Source organism: Papio anubis, chromosome 8, assembly GCF_008728515.1.
Source record: "Papio anubis isolate 15944 chromosome 8, Panubis1.0, whole genome shotgun sequence".
Taxonomy (NCBI): Eukaryota; Metazoa; Chordata; class Mammalia; order Primates; family Cercopithecidae; genus Papio; species Papio anubis.
The window spans coordinates 54,061,908-54,082,282 of NC_044983.1; the positions used below are offsets into that span (position 1 = coordinate 54,061,908).

A 20,375-nucleotide genomic window follows, 5' to 3' on the forward strand; every position below is an offset into this window, starting at 1 on the left:
CAAATCCCCTCAGGAGCATAGATAATAGCAAAATGTATTCAAATAACTAGGAAATGATGAGATTTGAATATTTATTGCATGAGTTTTTAGTATAATTTAGTTGTAAATTTACATTTTTTAATTTTTAATAATCCCTGTTTAACAACTGCCTTGCAAAATTCCTAAAAATTTCACATTAGACTCTCATAAGGCAGTGCACGGCAACTTCTGCACACCATTGACATTAAGTTCATTGAATATGTAGCCTTCACTGTCCTATTTGTCACTCTGAAACTAGTAAAATACGGATTTTCTTCACAAACTATGAAATTGGTGGTAACTTTTGGGACAGCATCTCCTTTTCCTTTAATCCAGTGGATACTTTTCAGTCCTAATCTTTCTTGATTATCTGTAGTAAATGACATCATTGGTCTTCCTGTTGAAACTGCCTCATCACGAGTTTTTCCAGTCTCTTGTGTTCCTCTCACCTCTCTATTACTCAGGGCTACTTTGAAAGCTTTCCTTTTTCCACTGAGTTCTTCGATGTTGGTGTTTCTGAGAGTTCTTAATTCTCGTATTTTCTCACATTTCACGCTGCTCCTGCGAAGCCTTATCTACTCTGCTATCATTTACATACAGTCAACACCCAAATCTGTATCTCCAAACCAAAATTCTTGCCTAATCTTCTAATCTTTAGACCCACATTTGCAATTGCTCCATGGTGCATTTTCACCAGAGTGTTTCACATACATTTTGAACTCAAAATGTCCATAACAAACTTGTTTATTTCCTTTGAAATTTCCTTTCCCCTTTCAACTCAATAATTTACAAGTAGCACCATTTACCAAATCACCTAGCCAAATCCCCAGATGTCATTTTTTATTCCTCTTTTTTTCATGTATTCCACATTGAAGACTCCAGTTCCTGTTGGTTTCGATGTTAATATTTCTACCAAGTATTGCTTCTTTCTATTCTCACTGCCACTGATAAAACTTGAGTCCTAATTACTTCTCATTGTTGTAATAATCCCTAACTTCGACTCATCATACACATTGATGCATCTGTAATCTTTGTAAATCACAAATCCTTTAATGGCTCCCAGTTGCCTTAGAGCAGCGGCTCTCAAACATAGCTGCACAACAGAATCAGCTGAGCAAGAATTTTGTTCAATCAAGTTTATAAATGAATAATTTACATATAATAAAATGCATGCATTTTAAGTGTATACAGTGTGTCTTTAACAAACGTATTAATATATACCTGTGTAACTACCACCACAATCAAGTTATAAAATACTTCTGTCACCTCAAAAAGTTCCTACATGTCCTACAATTGGGGAATTGAATCCTTACCCCAAAAGACAGTCAGCCCCAAGCTACCATCAGCTTTTAGTCATTAAAGGTGTTGCCTGTTCTAAAATTTCATGTAAATTGAATCAGACAATATTTACTCTTTTGCACCTGGCTTTTTTTTTTTACCCAAGATAGTATCTTTGAGATTCATTCAAGACATGTGAATCCATAATTCCTTCCTTTTTACTATTGAGTACTATTCCATCGTATGAATTTTCAAAATTGTATCCATTCATTGGCTGATGGACATTTGGATTGTTTCCCATTTGCAGGCCATTACGGATAAAGCTTCTATGAACATTGGGTAGAAATACTTTATAAATGTATACTTTCATCCTTCTTGGGTCAATATTTAGGAGTAGAATTGCTTGTTCTTATGATAACGGAATACTTAACACTAGAAGAAACTGACAACCTGTTTTCCAAAGTGGCTGTACGATTCTAGGACCCACTAGCAGTGTATGAGAGTTCCATGCAGAAAGCCAGGGCAACAGCTACTCGGCAGGCTGAGGTGGGAGGATTGCTCAAACTAGAGAGGTTGAGGCTGCAGTGAGTTGTGATTGCACCACTGTACTTCAGCCTGGGCAACAGAGAGAAACCCTGCCTCAAAAAATAAATAAATAAAAATAAAGAACCTGGGTAAACAGAATCGCCTTGTTAGTTTTCTCTGTTTCAGATATCAAAGACCTGTACTGCCTGTTGCTCAATGCCTTAAAACTGTTGTTTTTAGTTGTTAAGAGTGTGAGGACAAGTCCAATACCAGGTATACTGTCATTGCCAGCAGCAAAATCCACTTTGTGAACATCTTAAGAAATATGATGCTTCAGTCCCACTCTATACCAATCATTAATAAATCTGAGTACCTAGAGATGGGAGAGAAGAAGTGATCCTAAAGTACAAGAATGTTAGAGAATCACTGGTTCACAGGATTCCATCCCCAACCTAAGGCAAGATCTTTCAGAACCTGTCTCAAGCCTCCAGTCTAGATCTGTCTGCTCCCCACCATTCCATAACCATCTTTTGTCATTTCTAAGTTGCAACCATATAGCAGTTTGCTGATGTGAATATAATATTTCAAATTTCAGTGCCTTTGTAAATATCTTTGCCTTTACCAAGACTCTTTCTGGTCCAATTCTTCTACCGGAAGTACTTTCCTTCAAAACTCAGCTAAAATGTCTTTGGCTCTATGAGGCATTTCTTGCTAAAGAGCCAGAGATTTCTAGGGCAGAATCTGGTGCTAGAAGAGTATTAGGTGCTAAAAGAGTTTGATGCCTGGCACTGCCATTTACTACAGGGTGAAGTTAGTCTTTATCATCTGGTTTCCTCAGGTATAACAAGATAATACAACTACCTAGTAGAGGGATAAATGAAATTACACAGGGAATGCACAGCTGGGGGGAGAAAAATTTCTCCTTTACTCTCTCAGAGTCTCCAGCTGGGTCCAAGAATTAAACGGACACAAAACAGATTAACAGGGAAAAAGCATACAAATTTTATTTAATAAAACTTTACGTATAAGTGGGTGTCCACACAGGAAAATAAAGACCCAAAGAAGTGGCTAGGCCTAAGTGCTTATATACTGGGTTGAACAAAGAGAGGCAATCGTGAAAGAGTATCTAGGAAGATACCGATTAGCTTAACAATATCTGTACAGATGTCTCTCCGCCTCCACTCCCCTTGTCTGGTGATGAGTATCTTTCCTCTTGGTATAGGGAGGGCATCTATCACATGGTAGTTTCTTTTCCTGCTCTCAGGAAGAAAAGGTCACAGTGCTCTTCTTGCACCTGCTGTTTATCAAATGCCTGTTTTGTTTTGTTCTGTTTTGTTTTTTCAAGATGGAGTCTCTCTGCAATACCCAGGTTGAAGTGCAACGGTGCATCTCTGCTCACTGCAACCTCCGCTTCCCGGGTTCAAGCGATTCTCCTGTCTCAGCATCCCAAGTAGCTGGGACTACAGGCACGCACCACCACTCCAGGCTAATTTTTGTATTTTTAGTAAAGACAGGGTTTCACCACGTTGGCCAGGCTGGTCTGGAACTCCTGACTTCAAGTGATCCGTCTGCCTCGGCCTCCCAAAAAGGTAGGATTACAGACGTCAGCCACCGCGCCCAGCCTCAAATGCCTTTATATATCAAAACGATCAGTATGCCAAAGCTCGGGTGGCAAGCTGTCAACTCCAGCACCTAGCATGGTGCACACAGCGGACACCAACCGAGTATACCCCCTCACGTGGCTCACATTTCCTTTGTAACTCTCCCAGCAAAGCTCTACTGCACGCTGCATCTTACCCGTTTACATTTCTCTTTTCCCCCCTTGACTGAGTTTCATAATCACTGAGACTGTTTCTTTCTACTTTTGCAACCCCTGGGCATAAAAATGCCTAGGAGGCGGGACGCGGTGGCTCACGCCCGTAATCCCAGCACTTCGGGAGGCCGAAGTGGGCAGATCATGAGGTCAGGAGATCAAGACCATCCTGGCCAACATGGTGAAATCCGGTCTTTACTAAAAATACAAAAATTAGCCGGGAGTGGCGGCGCGCGCCTGTAGTCCCAGCTACTCGGGCGGCTGAGGCAGGAGAATTGCTTGAACCCGGGAGGTGGAGGCTGCATTGAGCCGAAATCACGCCACTGCACTCCAGTCTGGGCGACAGAGCGAGACTGTCTCAAAAAAAAAAAAAAAAAGAAAGTGCCTAGGATAAGAAGACCGGAGTCTAAATCAATCTCAGTTGAATGACGAGGGCTTAATAGTCCCGAGTTCTGCCTTTTTTTTTTTTTTTTTTTTTTTTTTTTTGAGACGGAGTCTCCCACTGTCGCCAGGATAGAGTGTAGTGGCGCGATCTCCGCTCTCTGCAGCCTCCGACTCCCTGGTTCAAGCGATTCTCCTGCCTCTGCCTCCCAAGTAGCTGGGACTACAGGCATGCGCCGCCACGCCCAGCTAATTTCCGTATATTTTTTTTTTTTTTCAGTAGTGACGGGATTTCACCACGTTGGCCAGGATGGTCTTGATCTCCTGACCTCGTCCGCCTCGGCCTCCCAAAGTACTGGGATTGCAGGCATGAGCCACCGCGCCCGGCAGAGTTCTGCTTTTAACAAATTATTCTAGGCACTTTTTACGGTGTTTTTCACTCTCAATGCCAATTCACGCTGTGGTGACGATGTACCATCCAATCCTTGATAGGAAAGATGAGAGAATCTGACCAAGACTAGAAGGAGAGGTTGCAATTTTTCATCAGATGAAAAATCCAGAGGATGTTTTCATTGTTGAGCTAAATGAACTTGCGAGTCTACGCTGCCCTCTAGGGCGGCCTACAGTGCCTTTAGGCGGGTAGCAGGAGCAACGCAAAACTTAATAGAGGTTTCCCTGCGGAGAAATTCCCCGATCCCACTTACTTTAATGGAAAAAGGGAAACCCGACGGGTGGGTCAGCACCGGAAATGGGGGCGCGGGTTCGGGTAGCGGGGACGCGCACGCACCTTGCACGTCTCCGCCCCTCCTGCGGTTGCCAGGCAACCAGCTCCGGAAGTTGCGGGAGGTGCGTCCGCAGCGGCCGCCGCTAGCCAGCGGAAGATGGCGGAGGGCGGCGGCCCTGACCCCGGTGAGAAGGAAAGGAGGTCTTCCGGACCGCGGCCTCCGAGCGCGCGGGATTTGCAGGTGAGGCAAGCACCTCGTGGAGGGAGCGCTGCGGTGGATGCGGGCTGGTGATGGCGCGGGCGGATGCGAGTCGGAGGCCGCCTCTGGCCTCGGCGGAGCCTTTTCCTGACCCAGTCTGGGGATGGAATCGTGACTCCGGGGCCCGGTCTCCCGAGGTCGGCGCTTAGCACTGTGATGGTAGTGGACGCAAGTGCCCGAGCCTCCAGCGCTGGTGCTTCGTCTCCCTTCCACCCCACGTACGATGTAAAAATAGCTATTCGTTTAGAATGACATTTTGCGGGGTCAGTTGGTTGGTTCACGGGTTGATGCTTCCTTCTTGAGACTTACTCCAGAGGAAAGGTTGCTGTGGCCGCAGGGAAGTGGGCAGTCACCTGAACAGTAATGATACGTGATTTGTTCTTTTTTGTCTTGGATGCTATTTCTGACTTGCTTACTTAAATATAAAAATGGTTCCATTTTATCAGGTGGCTTTTTCTTTTAAAGGGGCTAAGGAAAGCGATGCACGCTATGCCCATACAGCCTAGTTGTCTAAGCTATGGTCTTTAAAACATTGCACACAAGAAACAGGGAAATAAAACTTCGTAATGTCGTGTAGGACACTAGTATTAGTTAGCTAAATACTAGTGCACCAAATCCCGTTTTATCAGATACTAACGCCGCTTTTCTCATTTTCGGCTTTTTTGTGTCTCATTATAAGATTATTGATAAAAATTTAACAAGTAAATATCAGTAAGGAGATACTAAGAATTTTGGTAGAACAGTTTTACTGTATTACTTTACAACCACATTTCATTCTAATGTGAACAAACCACCATCCATTGTAACATACTGCTGAGCTTTGGGCATGTGGAAATAAGGACATCAAATCCTTAGTCGGTGCTGAGCTCTGTTGATGGGTCTGTAAGTGTAAAAGACATTTCTACCTTTTGGAAACCTAGAGTTTTCTTCGGAGAAATAGGATATGAATACATTTAGCATAACATTTTAAGATGGAGTATGATTGGGTGCCAAAATAAGCAGTGCATAAAGCGAAGAATTTGGAGACTGCAGAGATCAGTGTAAGTTTAGGAGGTGAACTCAATGTAGAATAGTTCCAGCTCACATAGTTGGTTCAGTAGTAGTAAACAGTATCAAGAGTTAGGAGGCTATTGTGTACCTCATCTTTCCTATTATAAACCCACATCACTGAGAGGCAGCATAGAGTTAGTAGTCCCACCAATTTTGGTTTGCCTCTTAGTCCTGCTACGTAGTAGTTTTGTGAACTTAGGAGAAAAGTCTTAACCTGTCTGATCCTCATATGTCTTCATTTGTAAACTGAGGAGGGTCGGGGTGCTCGTGGTGGTGTAAGGATTAAATAGTGTTGTAAAGGGCCTATGCAAAATTCCTACATTATCCTGGTCAAGTGGTTGCTGGGCAAATATTTGGTTCCTTTTTCCTCAAAGAAGAAAGATGCTGTAACTTTCCCTGGCTAGTCACTTCTAATATCATTAAAGTTAATGCAGTATGTAACTTAATGTCCTTTCCCTAATTTAAATCCATTTCTTCTTTTTATATGAAAAGTGAGAATAGCTTGGTTAATGACCACCTGATTCTTGGCAAATTATTTGCAGACTTAATCCAAGGATCAAAGTATGATTAATGTTTGGAGATACTCTGGTAGATGTTGCTAATTGTGAGAATGCCTTCATTTCCACCCTAAGTTTTGATGGGGATATTTTTTTTTTTTCATCTCCTGTCTACTTCTGGTAGGTTAGGACAGTAGGAAGATAACTGATTTCTTTATGAATGTGATTTGGTGTATCAAGTACAGTATCTAAGTATTGATAATCTTTCCTTTAGAACTTAATATGAATGTGAAGAACTTGCAAAGAAACTTGAAAACAGCCAAAGGGATGACATATCAAGAAATAAAGTATGTATCAAAAGTTTAAAAGAATTAAATAATGTTCTTCCCAAATGATATCTTGGATATTGATTATTTATAGATTATCTTGTTACGTTTAATCTAGACATGTTTATCTTAAGAGTTACCCAGTTCCTGCAGCTTTCAGTAGATATTTCTTTCTTCTCTAACAGCTTGCTGTAAGAGTCTTTCAGAGCGAGTAAAGGGGCAACATATTACTAATTGGAACAAGCAGAATTACCCCTAAGTAAGTGTATCTTAGCCGCCATGCAGTGTAGGGTTTCTCAGTATCTAAATCAGGAGGGAGTGTTCCAGGTACCACCAGAGAAAAGCTACACAGTTGCTTCCCCAAAGGCTTCCCAGCCTTGGGAGCCCCCAAGTTACAAACTGCAGACTCGGAACTCTTTTTTTGCATATCAGAGTAGATTTTCATAGCTCCCTTCATCCACCTCAAATAAGGAAATGGTCAGTGGGAAAGTTAGGGGTGGGATTGTTAGTGGCAAAACTAAGCCCAAAACCTCATCAGTGTTCAATAGTATTTCTGAATTGCTTTCTCTTCTGGTGTCCCTCAGCCCATCCACACAGAAGTTCATTAAGGTATTTAGTTGTATACTCTGTCCCAGTTTTGCTCCACATATTATGTGTTTCTATATAGGTTGGACGGGTAGGAAGTGAGAACAGGGATAACTTCAGTATTACTAGGGTTAGGATTGGATTTGTTAGGATGGACTCAATAGTGGGCACTATAAAGGAGAAGAATTAAAATGCCTGATAACTGTTGCCACAAGGACCCTAATCCTATTGAATATCATTATTCTGTATTGTTGATTCTCTAGTGTGCATCTATGACCTGGGAAGGCTTGTCAAAGATTGCTGGGCCCTACCCTAGAGTGTGATTCACTGGTTCTAGAGTAGGGTTTAAGTATATGCATTTCCTACAAGGTCCCAGGTGTCTGTATAATAATCATTTATTACAGCTTCTAGAATTGGTTACTCTAAGGCTGAGAATTCCAGTACTTTTAATGCTGTATACTTGATTTTCTTACCCAATTCCTTTGCTTTCAGGTTTCAAGTTCTTCACATTTCAAATTCTGGAGGAAAAATTATCAATACTTTACTTACATAGTTTATCCTCTGCATATTATTGAAACATTTTCTTAATAATGTTTTGAGATTTTATTGTGTTAGTTTTGACCAGTACTTCAATTAATATTTATCAATTTAAATTATCATTTCCTCTTTTGATGTAGTATCATCTGCTATGTTAAATAATATAAATTAAATTTCTTTGTAGTATTTACTAATGAACTTATGCCATATGATGCCATATGGCATCAGCTGCCTCTAAATACCACTCATTTTCTAAGTTTTTAATGATGTACCATTAATAAGTAGGATCTTTCAGCCAGGTAGACTCTTCAATATCATTTTCCTCATATTCCTCTTTTGTTAATGTTATATTCCACATTCCATGGGGTCAGAGGCATTTTTGCTTTTTTAATTTGTGTCACCAAAGAAAATTGTTATTTGATTGAAAGTATTTATTTAAATCTTGTTAAAGCAAAAAACATATAGCAAATATAACCCCAATTTAAAATCAATCTGTCTATATCTATTTCTGATTCGTTTATACTATGTTCTTTATATAATTCAACATGAATTTGTTGCCTTTTAGATACAATATTAGAAACAGTTTGAGAAACTTAAAATCTACTTGGGGAAATAAAACAGCAAAAGTACACAAGTAATGACAACATAATGCTTAATATGAATGTCACTGGGGTTTCACGTGCTATGAGTATTTGAAAAAAGACATTAAGAATATTAGAAAAGATTTTGTGAAGGAGAGCTGAAATGGGCCTTTGAAATACAAATGACATTTTCATTGATGAGAATAGGAGTATCATAAAAGTAATTCATAAAGCTGACATAATCAACTCAGAAGGAAATCCATAAAATAGTATTACTTTAAAGAAATTTCAGGGAGGTAAAATTTCTGAAAAGTTTTGTCCCTAGTCATCAGACTTTGTATGTGCATGTCTGTCTGTGTCTCCTCTGTCGTTTGTTTGTTTTTTGTTTTGTGTTTTTGGAGGGGGTGGGGTAATAAAGGACCATAAGGAGATACAACACTGTGGGAAGAAAAAAAAATCTTGGGGAAAAGGAAATACTGATAAAATCATTGCCAAACACTTAAGAATAATATCTTCTAGTGATGGAACACATGCTTTGTGCTTTCCATACATTATTTAATCCTTCAAATGACTCTGTGGTGATTTTTTTATAGACATTTGAAGATGTGGTAACTAAGGCTGAGAGAAATTAAATAATTTGCCCAAGATCACACAGTAAGTGCCTAAGTTAGGATATAAATTCAGTCCTTTTAGATTACCAAACACTTTTATGATTCAGATTTCTAGCAAATCTGGTACAAATATGAATGTTACTGAATGTGAGAGGGTAGGGGGGAAAAAATTAGAAGTCTTTCATTTTGTTTTATTTGTGTATATTTTAAAAGTTGACTAAGAGAATTTTTAAAGAATTAATGTTGCCCCAATGCCCTGTTCTTCTTGGAGGTAGTTTTAATATCATTTATGTGTCTAAAAGGAGCATTTTAATCTATTTTGTTTTTGTTTGGGTTTTTTTGTTTTTTTTTTTTTTGGTTTTGGTTTTTTCTTCAAAAAAAAAAAAAAAACCAGAGATTATGGTAATGCCAATTATAATTGAATAGCCACAGGATCATTAAGGAAGGTTGTTGAGTTATCCAAAGATGTCAAAAGTCAGAAAAAATTCTATACAATACTGAAATATTGTATTACTTTTTAAAATTCCATTTCAAGAACAAATATAGTTTTATTTCATTTTGAAATAAACTATCCAGCCAATATCTAGAATGTATAATTTGGTAATATTACTTTCTAAATGGTATATAAACCATATAAAATTTATGGTCTTGTGTTGTTCAGAAACTTGTTTTCCTAAACAGGTTGAAATATATATGTTTGGTGGACTTTTAAATAGAATACTTCTGAAGTTGTTTTATGTGCTTGGAGTTTGAAAACTTGAATAGCTGAATGAAACTATTTTATGAGATCTGATGAAAGAAGCTGACATTAGTGTGAACATCTTCAGGAATTCTTAAAAGAATTGCACATGAATTTTAGGTTTAAATTTGAAAATGGTTTGTTACTTAAAACAGATTTTGACACTGTTAAATAGTTAATTGAAAATAATCAAGTAATTATTATAACTTAAAGTTATTCTAATAGATGTGGCGTTTTGGTTAGTTCCATAAAATAAGATGCGGTAAGTTTATCTCAGAAAGGAATCATCTGAAGCAGCAGCTTTTTTCATGAAAAGTCTTTACCACTCAATTTTAAATTAATGTTCTATACATAACTTCTAGTTGTAGTTAAGAGGTTATTCCTAGTGTTATACTTTGTAACAAGCCTGTTATTATGTAGTTGGCCTTGGCAGAATTGTATGAAGATGAAGTGAAGTGCAAATCTTCCAAGTCTAACAGACCTAAAGCTGCAGTCTTCAAGAGCCCACGGACACCACCTCAACGGTAAGTTTTATTTTGTTTTGTCGTAAAAAGAAATTACAATTCTTTCTAAAATTTTACTAACTTCAAATTGTTTTAAATGGCCTTTTTCAAGGTTTCTTCAGTAATTTTTAAAAATTATTCCAAGGGCAAGGCAGATTTGGATAAAAAAGAAAAGATTAATATCATTTAGGTACTATTTTAAGAACTTTTACAATCAGAAAGCTAAAAGAAACTTATGGAAAAATTACCTTAAAATACCTAGTATTTTGGTGTGTATCATATGAAATTATATCCTGAATACTAGTTTTGTTGGGCACAGTGATTCTTTAATATTTTTTGAGTTGTAGGACTCATTAAGGGTCTGATGAAAGCTGTAGAATTCTCCTCTCAAAACAACTTTCATGTGCAAGTTTGTCATTCGTTTTTAAGAGTTTGTGTGTTTCTTGAAGCCACTTCACGGATCCTCTGCAGGTCTTTTGTCCTGCATTTAAGAATCTATGATTTTTGAAGTCTGTCTTTTCCTCCTTTGGGTGATGATTCCTCCAGTGTGTGACATCCTAAATAGTATTTGTTGTTATTAAAATCCCTGAAGTATAAAAACAGCCAACTATGAAGATTTAAGAGATGAGAATCAGGTGTATTTTATTGCTGTGAGTTTTCTTGTTGCCAGGAATATTTTCATTTACATCTTTTTAGTACTGTAAGTATCATCCCTGGGGAAGAAATGTCAGTTTTCCCATTATATCTTATTCTCAGAAAGTCCATTTTATAAGTTTTCAATTCATCAAAAATCAAGACTAGTAAATACTGTGTTTACTTCACCTATATTCATCAAGTTGTTAAAATGTTACATTGAACTTGTGTACACATGTATTCTCTCTCTTTTTTACTCAACTATTTGAAAGGAAATTGTAGCCATCATGACACTTCACCTCTAGATACTTCAGCATGCGGCTCCTAAGAAGAAGCACACACTTAAAAAATTGATAACACAGTACACCTTACAAAATTAATAATAATCGAGATGGGGAGTGTTGACTTATGCCTGTAATCCCAGCACTTTGGGAGGCCAAGGTGAGCAGATCACTTGAGGTCAGGAGTTCAAGACCAGCCTGGCCAACATGGCAAAACCCCATCTCTCCTAAAAATACAGAAATTAGCTGGGCATGGTGATGTGGGCCTGTAATTCCAGCTACTCGGGAGGCTGAGGCATAGGAATCACCTGAACTTGGGAGGCAGAAGTTGCAGAGAGCCGAGATGGTGCCACTGCACTCCAGCCTCAATGATGGAGGAGGACTTTGTCTCAAAAAAAAAAAATGAATAGTAATTCTATGATGCCATTTAATGTATAGTCTGTAGTCAGATATCGCTTATAGCTTTTTCTTTGGATTTAGGATTCAACCAAGGACATTGCATTGCATTTAATTATTCCTGTTTTGAATTTCTGAATACAGAGAATACCCCCCACCTTTTTATTGTTGTTTTTAGCTCAGCTGCATAATCTAAAATTTATTATGTTGACTTTTTTAGAGAGTCTAGGCCAGATGTCTTATAAAATTTCTAACATTCTAGATACTGTTTCCTCATGATTTGATTTTTATTAGAGTTTCTGTCAAGGATGCTAGATAAGTGATATTGTCTGCTATTTATTACATGACAACAGGGGTCATAATTTCAGGATTTTCCACCATTAGTGATATGTTCATTTGGTCAAGGTGCTGACCACCACAGCACTCCATTGTAGAATACTGTTTGTCCTTTGTAATCAGCAGGTTGGTATCTTGACACTGTTTGAACATCCTATTCTTTCATTTAATTCTTTATACATACAAATACTGTGTTTTTAGCTGCTGCTTTAATTTGTATGTTCTCCCAAGTCTTGAAAGTACTTAATATGTATCTGTGTACTTACATTTTACTCACCATTTGGCCACTGTTTCTCCAGTTTGAACATAAATTGAATGAATTAATATTCAAGTTCTTATCATAAGATTGCTGTATTAATATTTTCTTTGCTATTCAAATATAATCACTAAGATATTTCAGTGAAGGGTTTTCTTTTATGCTGTCTGAAACAATGTCATCATTAATAGGTATAATTCAGTAATCCAGTTTTTAAGGATTTTGTGCCTCACATTTGATCTCTAGGATAATTTATCTATCGAAAGAACTGAGCTTCCTTAAAATATATAGGTTGAGACGTAAACTGTGTTGAATCTGTTTATAATACAATGTATAGCAAATTGTTCGCAATCTTTTTTTCTAAGTATGATTTTTTCTAATGCTAAGTGTACACTTCCTTCCAAGTTTCATTGTATTTGTACGGATCTGTTTGGCACAGAAAACAGTGCTTATTTTCATGGTCCACCTCCTTTGGTCTATATTTGAAATCAAAACAGTTATTGTCTCATTGTCACTTTAAGCCAAGATGGTTTCATTATCTGAAACTCTGGACATAAAGTAGTCTGTGTTTTTAATTTACAGGAGGAGTTATGTAATCTACAGAAAGACCCTTAGGATACAGTCTGATGCCTGTTTTGACATATTCATTCATGAAAAGTTACATATCACAATCAGAACTTAGATATGTCCTCTACAAGTCATTATATAGTAGTATTGCTTTGAGAATTAAATGAAATAAAGTGGATAAGATGCCTAGCACAGAGTTGATACTTAGCTGGGCCTTAAGAGGATTTAAGATATTAGGAGTTAGATAAGCACAGAAGACAAGGGACAAAATTCCAGGAACAGAGAGTCACATAGTCAAAATGACCAGAGGAACCAGAAAAGGAACCAGCAGAACTTTAGTAGCTTAGTAGCAAATAAGGTTGGATAGATGGGGGTGCAGCCAGGAAGGCTTTCATAGGCACGTGACCTGTGCTATTGCACAAGGCCCCATGCTTAGAAGGGCCCTGTGCTTGGAGTAATGCTTTGCTGTTACTGTTTTGAAATTCTTAATTGGTTTTGAACAAGGGGACTCCCATTTTCCCCTTGCACTGGGTGCCACAAATTATGTAGCCAGTTCTGGATACAACCTTGAAGACCAAGAAGATAAGTTGCAGCTGTGTAGAAGGCAGTGGAAAGTCAGTTCCTCTTTTAATAAAAATTTAATGACAAAACTATAGTACAGTGTGTTAAAAACTTTGACTCGAGATAGACATATCTCAGTTGTAATTTTTTTGTTTTCATATAAGAAAGTGGTTTTATTCCTAATTTTCAGTTCCCATCCAGTTTACAAGTACACTTTTACTCTGATAATACAGCTTTGCAACTAGCAAAGCAGTTGCTCTAACACCCATAAATACAGGTGGGGAGACAATTAACATCCACTAATGTTTCTCTACATAAAGTATTCTTTTAATGTCATTTTTTAAAAAACAGTTGCAAATAGGCTACATAATATACGTGGGCAAAAAGGCAATTAAGTGAATCTCTTGAAACACTAAATGTATAATAAACAGCATATTATCAACATTTACATGATTCACATCAAAATGATAACATCCTAAAATGTATTCCTTTTAAAGGATAGATTTATCAATAAAATATTACATATCTTTTACTCTGGTACAGTACTTCATATACTGCAGGAAAATTAATTGTAGGTCTAGTCATCAGCTTAATCAGGGATTCCTTTCCCATTAGCTTTTATTAATAAAAGAATCACAATTAGGTCATAAACAGGCAAATTATTAATTACATGATTTGAGGCTTAGGATAAAAACTGTCAAAATTAGTTTGATATACAGCTAAGTTACATGACCCACTAAAACCAACTGTTCAATAGTTTTTGCCTCCTGTGAACTGCCTGTAGTGAAAAAGGAGCAAATTTTTAATGATAAAAGATACAATAAACTATATTTTGGAACTTTTTAAGAGGAAGAAGGAAAAAATATTTCAACAAAATTAAGGGCAAATACAGATCCTAACAAAGGCATTCTGACATCAGGGAGGCCATGTGCTTGCTATATGTAAAACTTGATTCCCCCAACAACATACAGAAAATAAAAACTGCACTGGCTTTGTAGTTATGTCTACAGTCTACGTTTCCCTTATGGATACTAAGCTACAACAAAACACTTCACAGTTGCAAACCTTTCCACATCCCCCTGTACTAAAAATAACTCGAAATTATTAGTTCTTAAAATCCCCAATAAAATAACCTCTAAAAACGGTCTTGACCGTTTTCATGACTGTTTCCCCGAAGCAACTGGGCTCTTTAAAGAGTGCACACACACCAAGAAAGTCCTACACATTTTCTCATCCCCATTTAGCCACATTTGAAAAGACCTTGATTTCAGTGGGAGAGATGACTGTAAGTTTCAGGAGGGCCACACACTAGACATGAAGCGCCTTTTAGTTTTTTCTTTTTTTTTTTAAGTTATTAAGACTGTGAAATGTTTTTTTTTTAAACCCCAATACCTTGTGGCAGATAACTCTTTCACCCCAAAATATAAAATCCTATGCTTATAATTTTAAAATCCTCAGTGAGCTCTGGAATATTGTGGATATTTAATACCTACCAGCTACCTAGAAGTAGACGGCATCCATGTATTTGTCACACCGACTTTCCAAATAACCTGATTCACCCATCACTGACTGCTCTGGCCCTGGGCTCTCTTGACTTCTTCAGAAACCACCTCTTTGGAACTTTAATATCCACAACTTTTTCTTAAACCTGCACCTTGAGCTTTCTCCATCATCCCAGCCTCCCTGCCTGATTCCATCCCATGTAAAGTAACCTCATCTGAGAACTTGCAATCACCTTTTACCAAACACATGATAAGCCTTAGCAACCTAGGGACTGTGATAACTCTGGCCTTGGCCTGAGTTTACATAAGAACATGATAGTTTGCTGACCTCATGGAGGGAAATCGAAATGAAATCAATATAACAAACAAAGCTGGCCAAGATCAGTATTTCCATTATGAGTATAAAAGCAACTGATCTTAAGCAGCAGGCAGAGATGTTAATGCAGGAGATATATTTGTACAATCAAACTCTTGTGTACTGGTGAAGGACTTTACCCACAAAGTCAAGTCAAAACAAAACCAAGCAAAATGGAGAATGAGGTCAGTGTCACAATGCAATGAAAAGAACAGGATTCAAGCTTCTTGCTGCAAGTACTGAACTGGAATCTTTTTCTTTACAAGTTTGACTGGAAGACAGCAGTCATGACATTTCCCTAATAAGGGAATACCTTTAGGCCACACCTGTGTTCTGAAGCAATTCAAAGTTCAGTGAATATTGGGATGCGGGGGTAGGGGCTGATATACATTTTGTCAGTGAGAATAGCAGCCAAACTAATTCAGAGTCTTAAGAGACTGAGAGACCTCAGAAAGGAACTACTACCAAGGCTGGATCTAGGCCTTCCTTTCAGGAGCCAAAGTCAGAAGAATCCAAGGAGACCATAACTTCACGGCAAAGATGCCATAGCATTTCATTACTGTCACAAAAGTCAACCAATGATATTTCCATTGAAATATCCGCACTGAATGATGATTCGACACATGAGGCAAAGAGGGATGTCTTTGGAGAAGGCGCTTAAGGTGGAACATGATCAAATCTTACCGTTTGGGTAAAACAAAAATGAGCTCTTTCAACCTTGCTGGAGGCCTGTTAGGGCTGTTCCTTCTCACTGTGGCCTGACTAAAAACCAGTGGCATCAAGAAAGAGTCACATTTCCCAAATCTGGGGGTGCCCCAGTGGGTGGTGCTGCTCTCAAAAGCCCTGTGTCCCTAAACACATCCATCCTTACAAGATCAGTTTCTACAAGTGCTGGTTCCAAAAATAGGCTCAGGATCGGCAGAAATCATTCAGGAAGCTTCTTGAAGCTTTATTTCTCAGTCTGACTTTTAGCTTGTCTCAGCTACTGTAAGCAGCTTCGGCTTCCCAAGGTCACTAGCAACATCTACTTTTGCTAATATCCTTGGTTTTCCATGGCACTGGTTGTGACTGTCTGTTAGACTAGTGGCCCCCCAATTAACTGCACCTCCATTTCACACCCTTTTTTTGAATCTGGGCTGGGCATGTGACTTGTTTAGTAAGTAGAGGGCATACTCCAGCTCTCTTCTGGTTAGAAAAAATCATCATCATCATTATCATCAATAGAGGGCAGTAGAAGGGAAGCTGCGACAATTCTGGACTTCGGTCTTCAGAAGGCCTGGCCACTTCCGCTTTTGAGCTCTTGGGAGCTCTGAGCTGCATATCAGAGGTCTAGCTACCTGCCAGCCAGGCCACTGAAAGATACTACACGAAGAAGGAGAGACTCAGCACTGCAGGCAGAGAGAGAAGCCCAGCCATCCCAGTCTCTGCGCCAACCTGCTGACCACATGAGTGACAACCTGCAGGCTGGCAGGAGAACAGCCCAGCTGAGCTCAACTCAGATTGAAAACAGTTGGGGGTGCAGTTTTTTTTGTTTTTGACACAGAGTCTCGCACTGTCGCCCAGGCCAGAGTGCAGTGGCGTGATCTCAGCTCGCTGTAAGCTCTGCCTCCTGGGTTCATGCCATTCTCCTGCCTCAGCCTCCTGAGTAGCTGGGACTACAGGCGCCCAGCTAATTTTTTGTACTTTTAGTAGAGGCAGGGTTTCACTGTGTTTACCAGGATGATCTCTATCTCCTGACTTAGTGATCCACCCGCCTGAGCCTCCCAAAGTGCTGGGATTACAGGCGTGAGCCACTGTACCTGGCTGGGAGTTGGTTTTTTTTTTTTTAAGACACTAAAGTTTTAGGGTAAGTTTGTCAGCAACATTTGACAACCAAAAACACTGGTTATTCATAGATACCTTTTTCCTAAGTAGAAGACAGTTACTCAGATGCAAAGAAAATATAGCAAACGTTTTCCCACCACAACTTTCTCAGTCAACAGCCTAACTATAATTGGTCATCGGCTGGGGGAAAAAAAAAAAGCCACACCTCTTAATTCATAAATATCCGTGATTCTTTTTCTATGACTCTTTAATGCCAATGCAAAGGTAGACCAGTCAACTTCTGACAGTCTCAGGCAGTGGCTTAACCAAAAATAGAAGCCATCAAAATGAATTATCCACTATAGGATGTATGATGGTAAATGAAATTGTTCTCACTTTTCTAGGACATTGTTACTTAATTTTCCCAAATCATTTCTTCTTATCCCCCTCAATGAGGGAAAAAAAATTAAACTGGTTAAGGTTATAAAAAGGAAAAAAAAAGCCTATTACTAGAATTTGAATGCCCATAATCTGCAAAAGATAGCACACAATTTAACTGCTTCCTCAATCTAAAACAAAATTCTATAAAATGTTATCTACATTGTAGAGATTCTTCTTGTCTGAGGAAATGAGTAATTGGGAAGCAGGTATCGTTGAGTGAAAATACAGTGATCTTTAAATGGTTTCAAATTTTGCTTATCAAAAGGTAGTCAACCACAATGCAAGCTTTCCAAATCCAAATTCGGTCTTCACATAAACTTTCTTGCGAAAGTTTGATCTTTTTAGGGAGAGGGTGAAAGTCCACATCTATTTCTGTGCTGAAGTTTTGGCAGGTTTTCTCATCTGAAACTCTTCTGCTGTTGCATCAGGCCCACGTTTTCATGGACTGTCTTCTCTTTCATGGACTTTCATGCGCTGTCTTCTCTCGTTTCTCCACAGCGTGGCATTGGAGTACAAGGCGGAAGGGGGCTCTGATCTCCACTAGTCTGGTCCGCTAAAGAATACTTAATATTTGTATATTCGTGCCCTTTCTTCTTGCTTTTCTGCTCTTCTTCAATCCTGCGCTGTAGTGTTTCAGTATAATGCTGGACTGCCATATAGATAAATCGGTACTATGCTTCTGTCTGGACCATCCCTGACCTCTGAGACCGCACCATCTGGATGGTTTTGGGAACGTCAGTGTCGCAGTCAACACCTTTCTCTCTGATGATGTCAATCAGAATATCAATCACAATGTATGTCCCTGTCCAGCCAATTACAGCACTGCAGTACACCACGACCAGCCCTGCATCCATGATGCTCTCCCGCTTATGGTGCACCTTGTCCAGGAAGTCCAGCATGCTGCCGGGGTCAATGGGCACTCCATGGTCTGCCCAGGTCCGAAAGTGGTATTGCCAGACCGTTCTCTCCATATTCCCCTGTCCAACCTTTGAAAGTTTAAGTTCTCTTAGCGTATATTCATGAGCGGCGCTTTCTTTGACGTTCCTAACACGCATGATGCCATATTCTTTTAGAGCATACTCATCAGGCCAGTATTTGACACATTTACTCTTTCCTCTCTCCACTTCTTTCATTATCATGACAATCACTCAGGAGTTTTCTTGGAACACCGTCCACCAAAAGTCGTTCACTGTGTTTTGCAGGCAGCCTTGTGTGGCAATGTAACTCTTTGTGGGCTTTGAATTGTTACACTTGGTTTCGAATTCAGGCATGATGATATTTGCATTGATGTTATCTGAAACAGGCTCATTGGGATCACCATCGTGTAGGACAATCCTGGTATGATCAAAGGGCAGGATGTTTTTATATCTGTTTTTGTTTTTGTCTTCTTGCCTTTGACCCTCTTTCAGCTGTAGAGAAGTTTGCACTCCTGTTGTTGTAGTGTCTCAAATTCTTCTCAAAAGCCTTGTTTGTCTTTATCTGTGGTCTCAGCTAATTTGCTTAGTTCTCAAACTCTGCATTCTATTTCGGCAGCACTTATATGAGTCGTGTTAAGGGGCTACAACATCTGTCAAGGAATCAAACCATTGTCCTCCACCAACGTTGTATTTCAGTTCCTGACAGCAGATCATAACATGGGTCACTTTAGTCTTGCTGTTATTGCTCTCCCCTTTGTCATCACCGGTGCGCACAGAGAGAACAAAATCTCCAAGGTGGCTCTGGCTCTCTCATACAAGAAAACTACCATGTTTTCCTTTTTCAGTTAATAATTTCTCTGCTTCTTAAAGAGGTGTCCATGAAACCACCTTTCAGCAGTAGGATCTGCACAGTTCAGAGGATATTCAAGCTCAATAACATCTCCATTCTTCTCTTTTAATTGCCTGTGATGTTCTATGTAATACTGGACCAACTCAGCCAAAGTGGCAAATTTCTCCCCTCCATACAGGTCATGGAAATCACCAGTGTTCTGAATCTTTTTATTTACTTGTTTATTTATTTATTTATTTTTGAGATGGAGTCTCGCTCTGTCGCCCGGGCTGGAGTGCAGTGACGCAATCTCAGCCCACTGTAAGCTCCGCCTCCTGGGTTCATGCTATTCTCCTGCCTCAGCCTCCTGAGTAGCTGGAACTACAGACGCCTGCCACCACGCCCAGATAATTTTTTGTATTTTTAGTACAGACGGGATTTCACCATGTTAGCCAGGATGGTCTTGATCTCCTGACCTTGTGATCCGCCCGCCTTGGCCTCCCAAAGTGCTGGGATTACAGGCATGAACCAACGCGCCTGACCCAGTGTTCTGAATCTTGATGTGGGTGACAGCTCCATTTCTTCTAACAGGAAGTGTGTAGTCTCCAGGGTTACTTTTACTAGCCCTTGCCAAAAAACTGCCATCAGCTCCTCTTGTCAACAGTAGGTTTTCTGCCTCCACCCCAGTGATATTTGAGTGAAATCATCTTTGCGATATCGTGTTCCTCCTGCCCTCCGGCTCTGTGACGGACCCACTCCTTGCTCAGGCTCCGCTGGGCTGGGTCACATCAGGCTGGCCCGAGGGAGACCTGCTCAGGACCAGACATGGGACAGAGCCAGCCGGCTGTGCACAGACCTCACTCCAAGCCTGGGGATCCTGGAGACTGCAGCCGCCCCCCAGGGCTGACTCGCTCCTCCTCCCTGTAATTTTTTTTTTCTGTGTCTTCTCATAAGGTTTTGCCAATTGGCAAGTTATTTAAACTTCTTCAGTCTTAGTTTTCTTACCTGTAAAACAGGAATAATACCATTGTTAGGAGGGTTAACTAAACACATAGTCATCCCTTGATAAAT

General features: G+C 39.4%; 1 protein-coding gene and 1 pseudogene across 6 annotated transcripts in view; one reads left to right on the plus strand and one right to left on the minus strand.

Moving 5' to 3' along the window:
* Positions 1-4,779: 4,779 nt before the first annotated feature.
* Positions 4,780-20,375, plus strand: part of UBXN2B (UBX domain protein 2B) — a 39,873-nt gene continuing 24,277 nt past the window's right edge. For 2 of the 6 annotated variants that reach the window (XM_003902782.3, XM_021942348.1), the window contains exons 1-2: positions 4,780-4,980; positions 10,345-10,448. In XM_003902782.3, coding sequence (XP_003902831.1) covers positions 4,897-4,980; positions 10,345-10,448 — 188 coding nt within the window. In that variant the 5' untranslated portion in view covers positions 4,780-4,896. The remainder of the gene's footprint in view (positions 4,981-10,344; positions 10,449-20,375) is intronic. The other 4 variants (XR_002523814.2, XR_002523815.2, XM_017962030.3 and 1 more) reach the window with 3 other exon arrangements.
* Positions 17,896-19,084, minus strand: LOC103886824 (annotated as a pseudogene).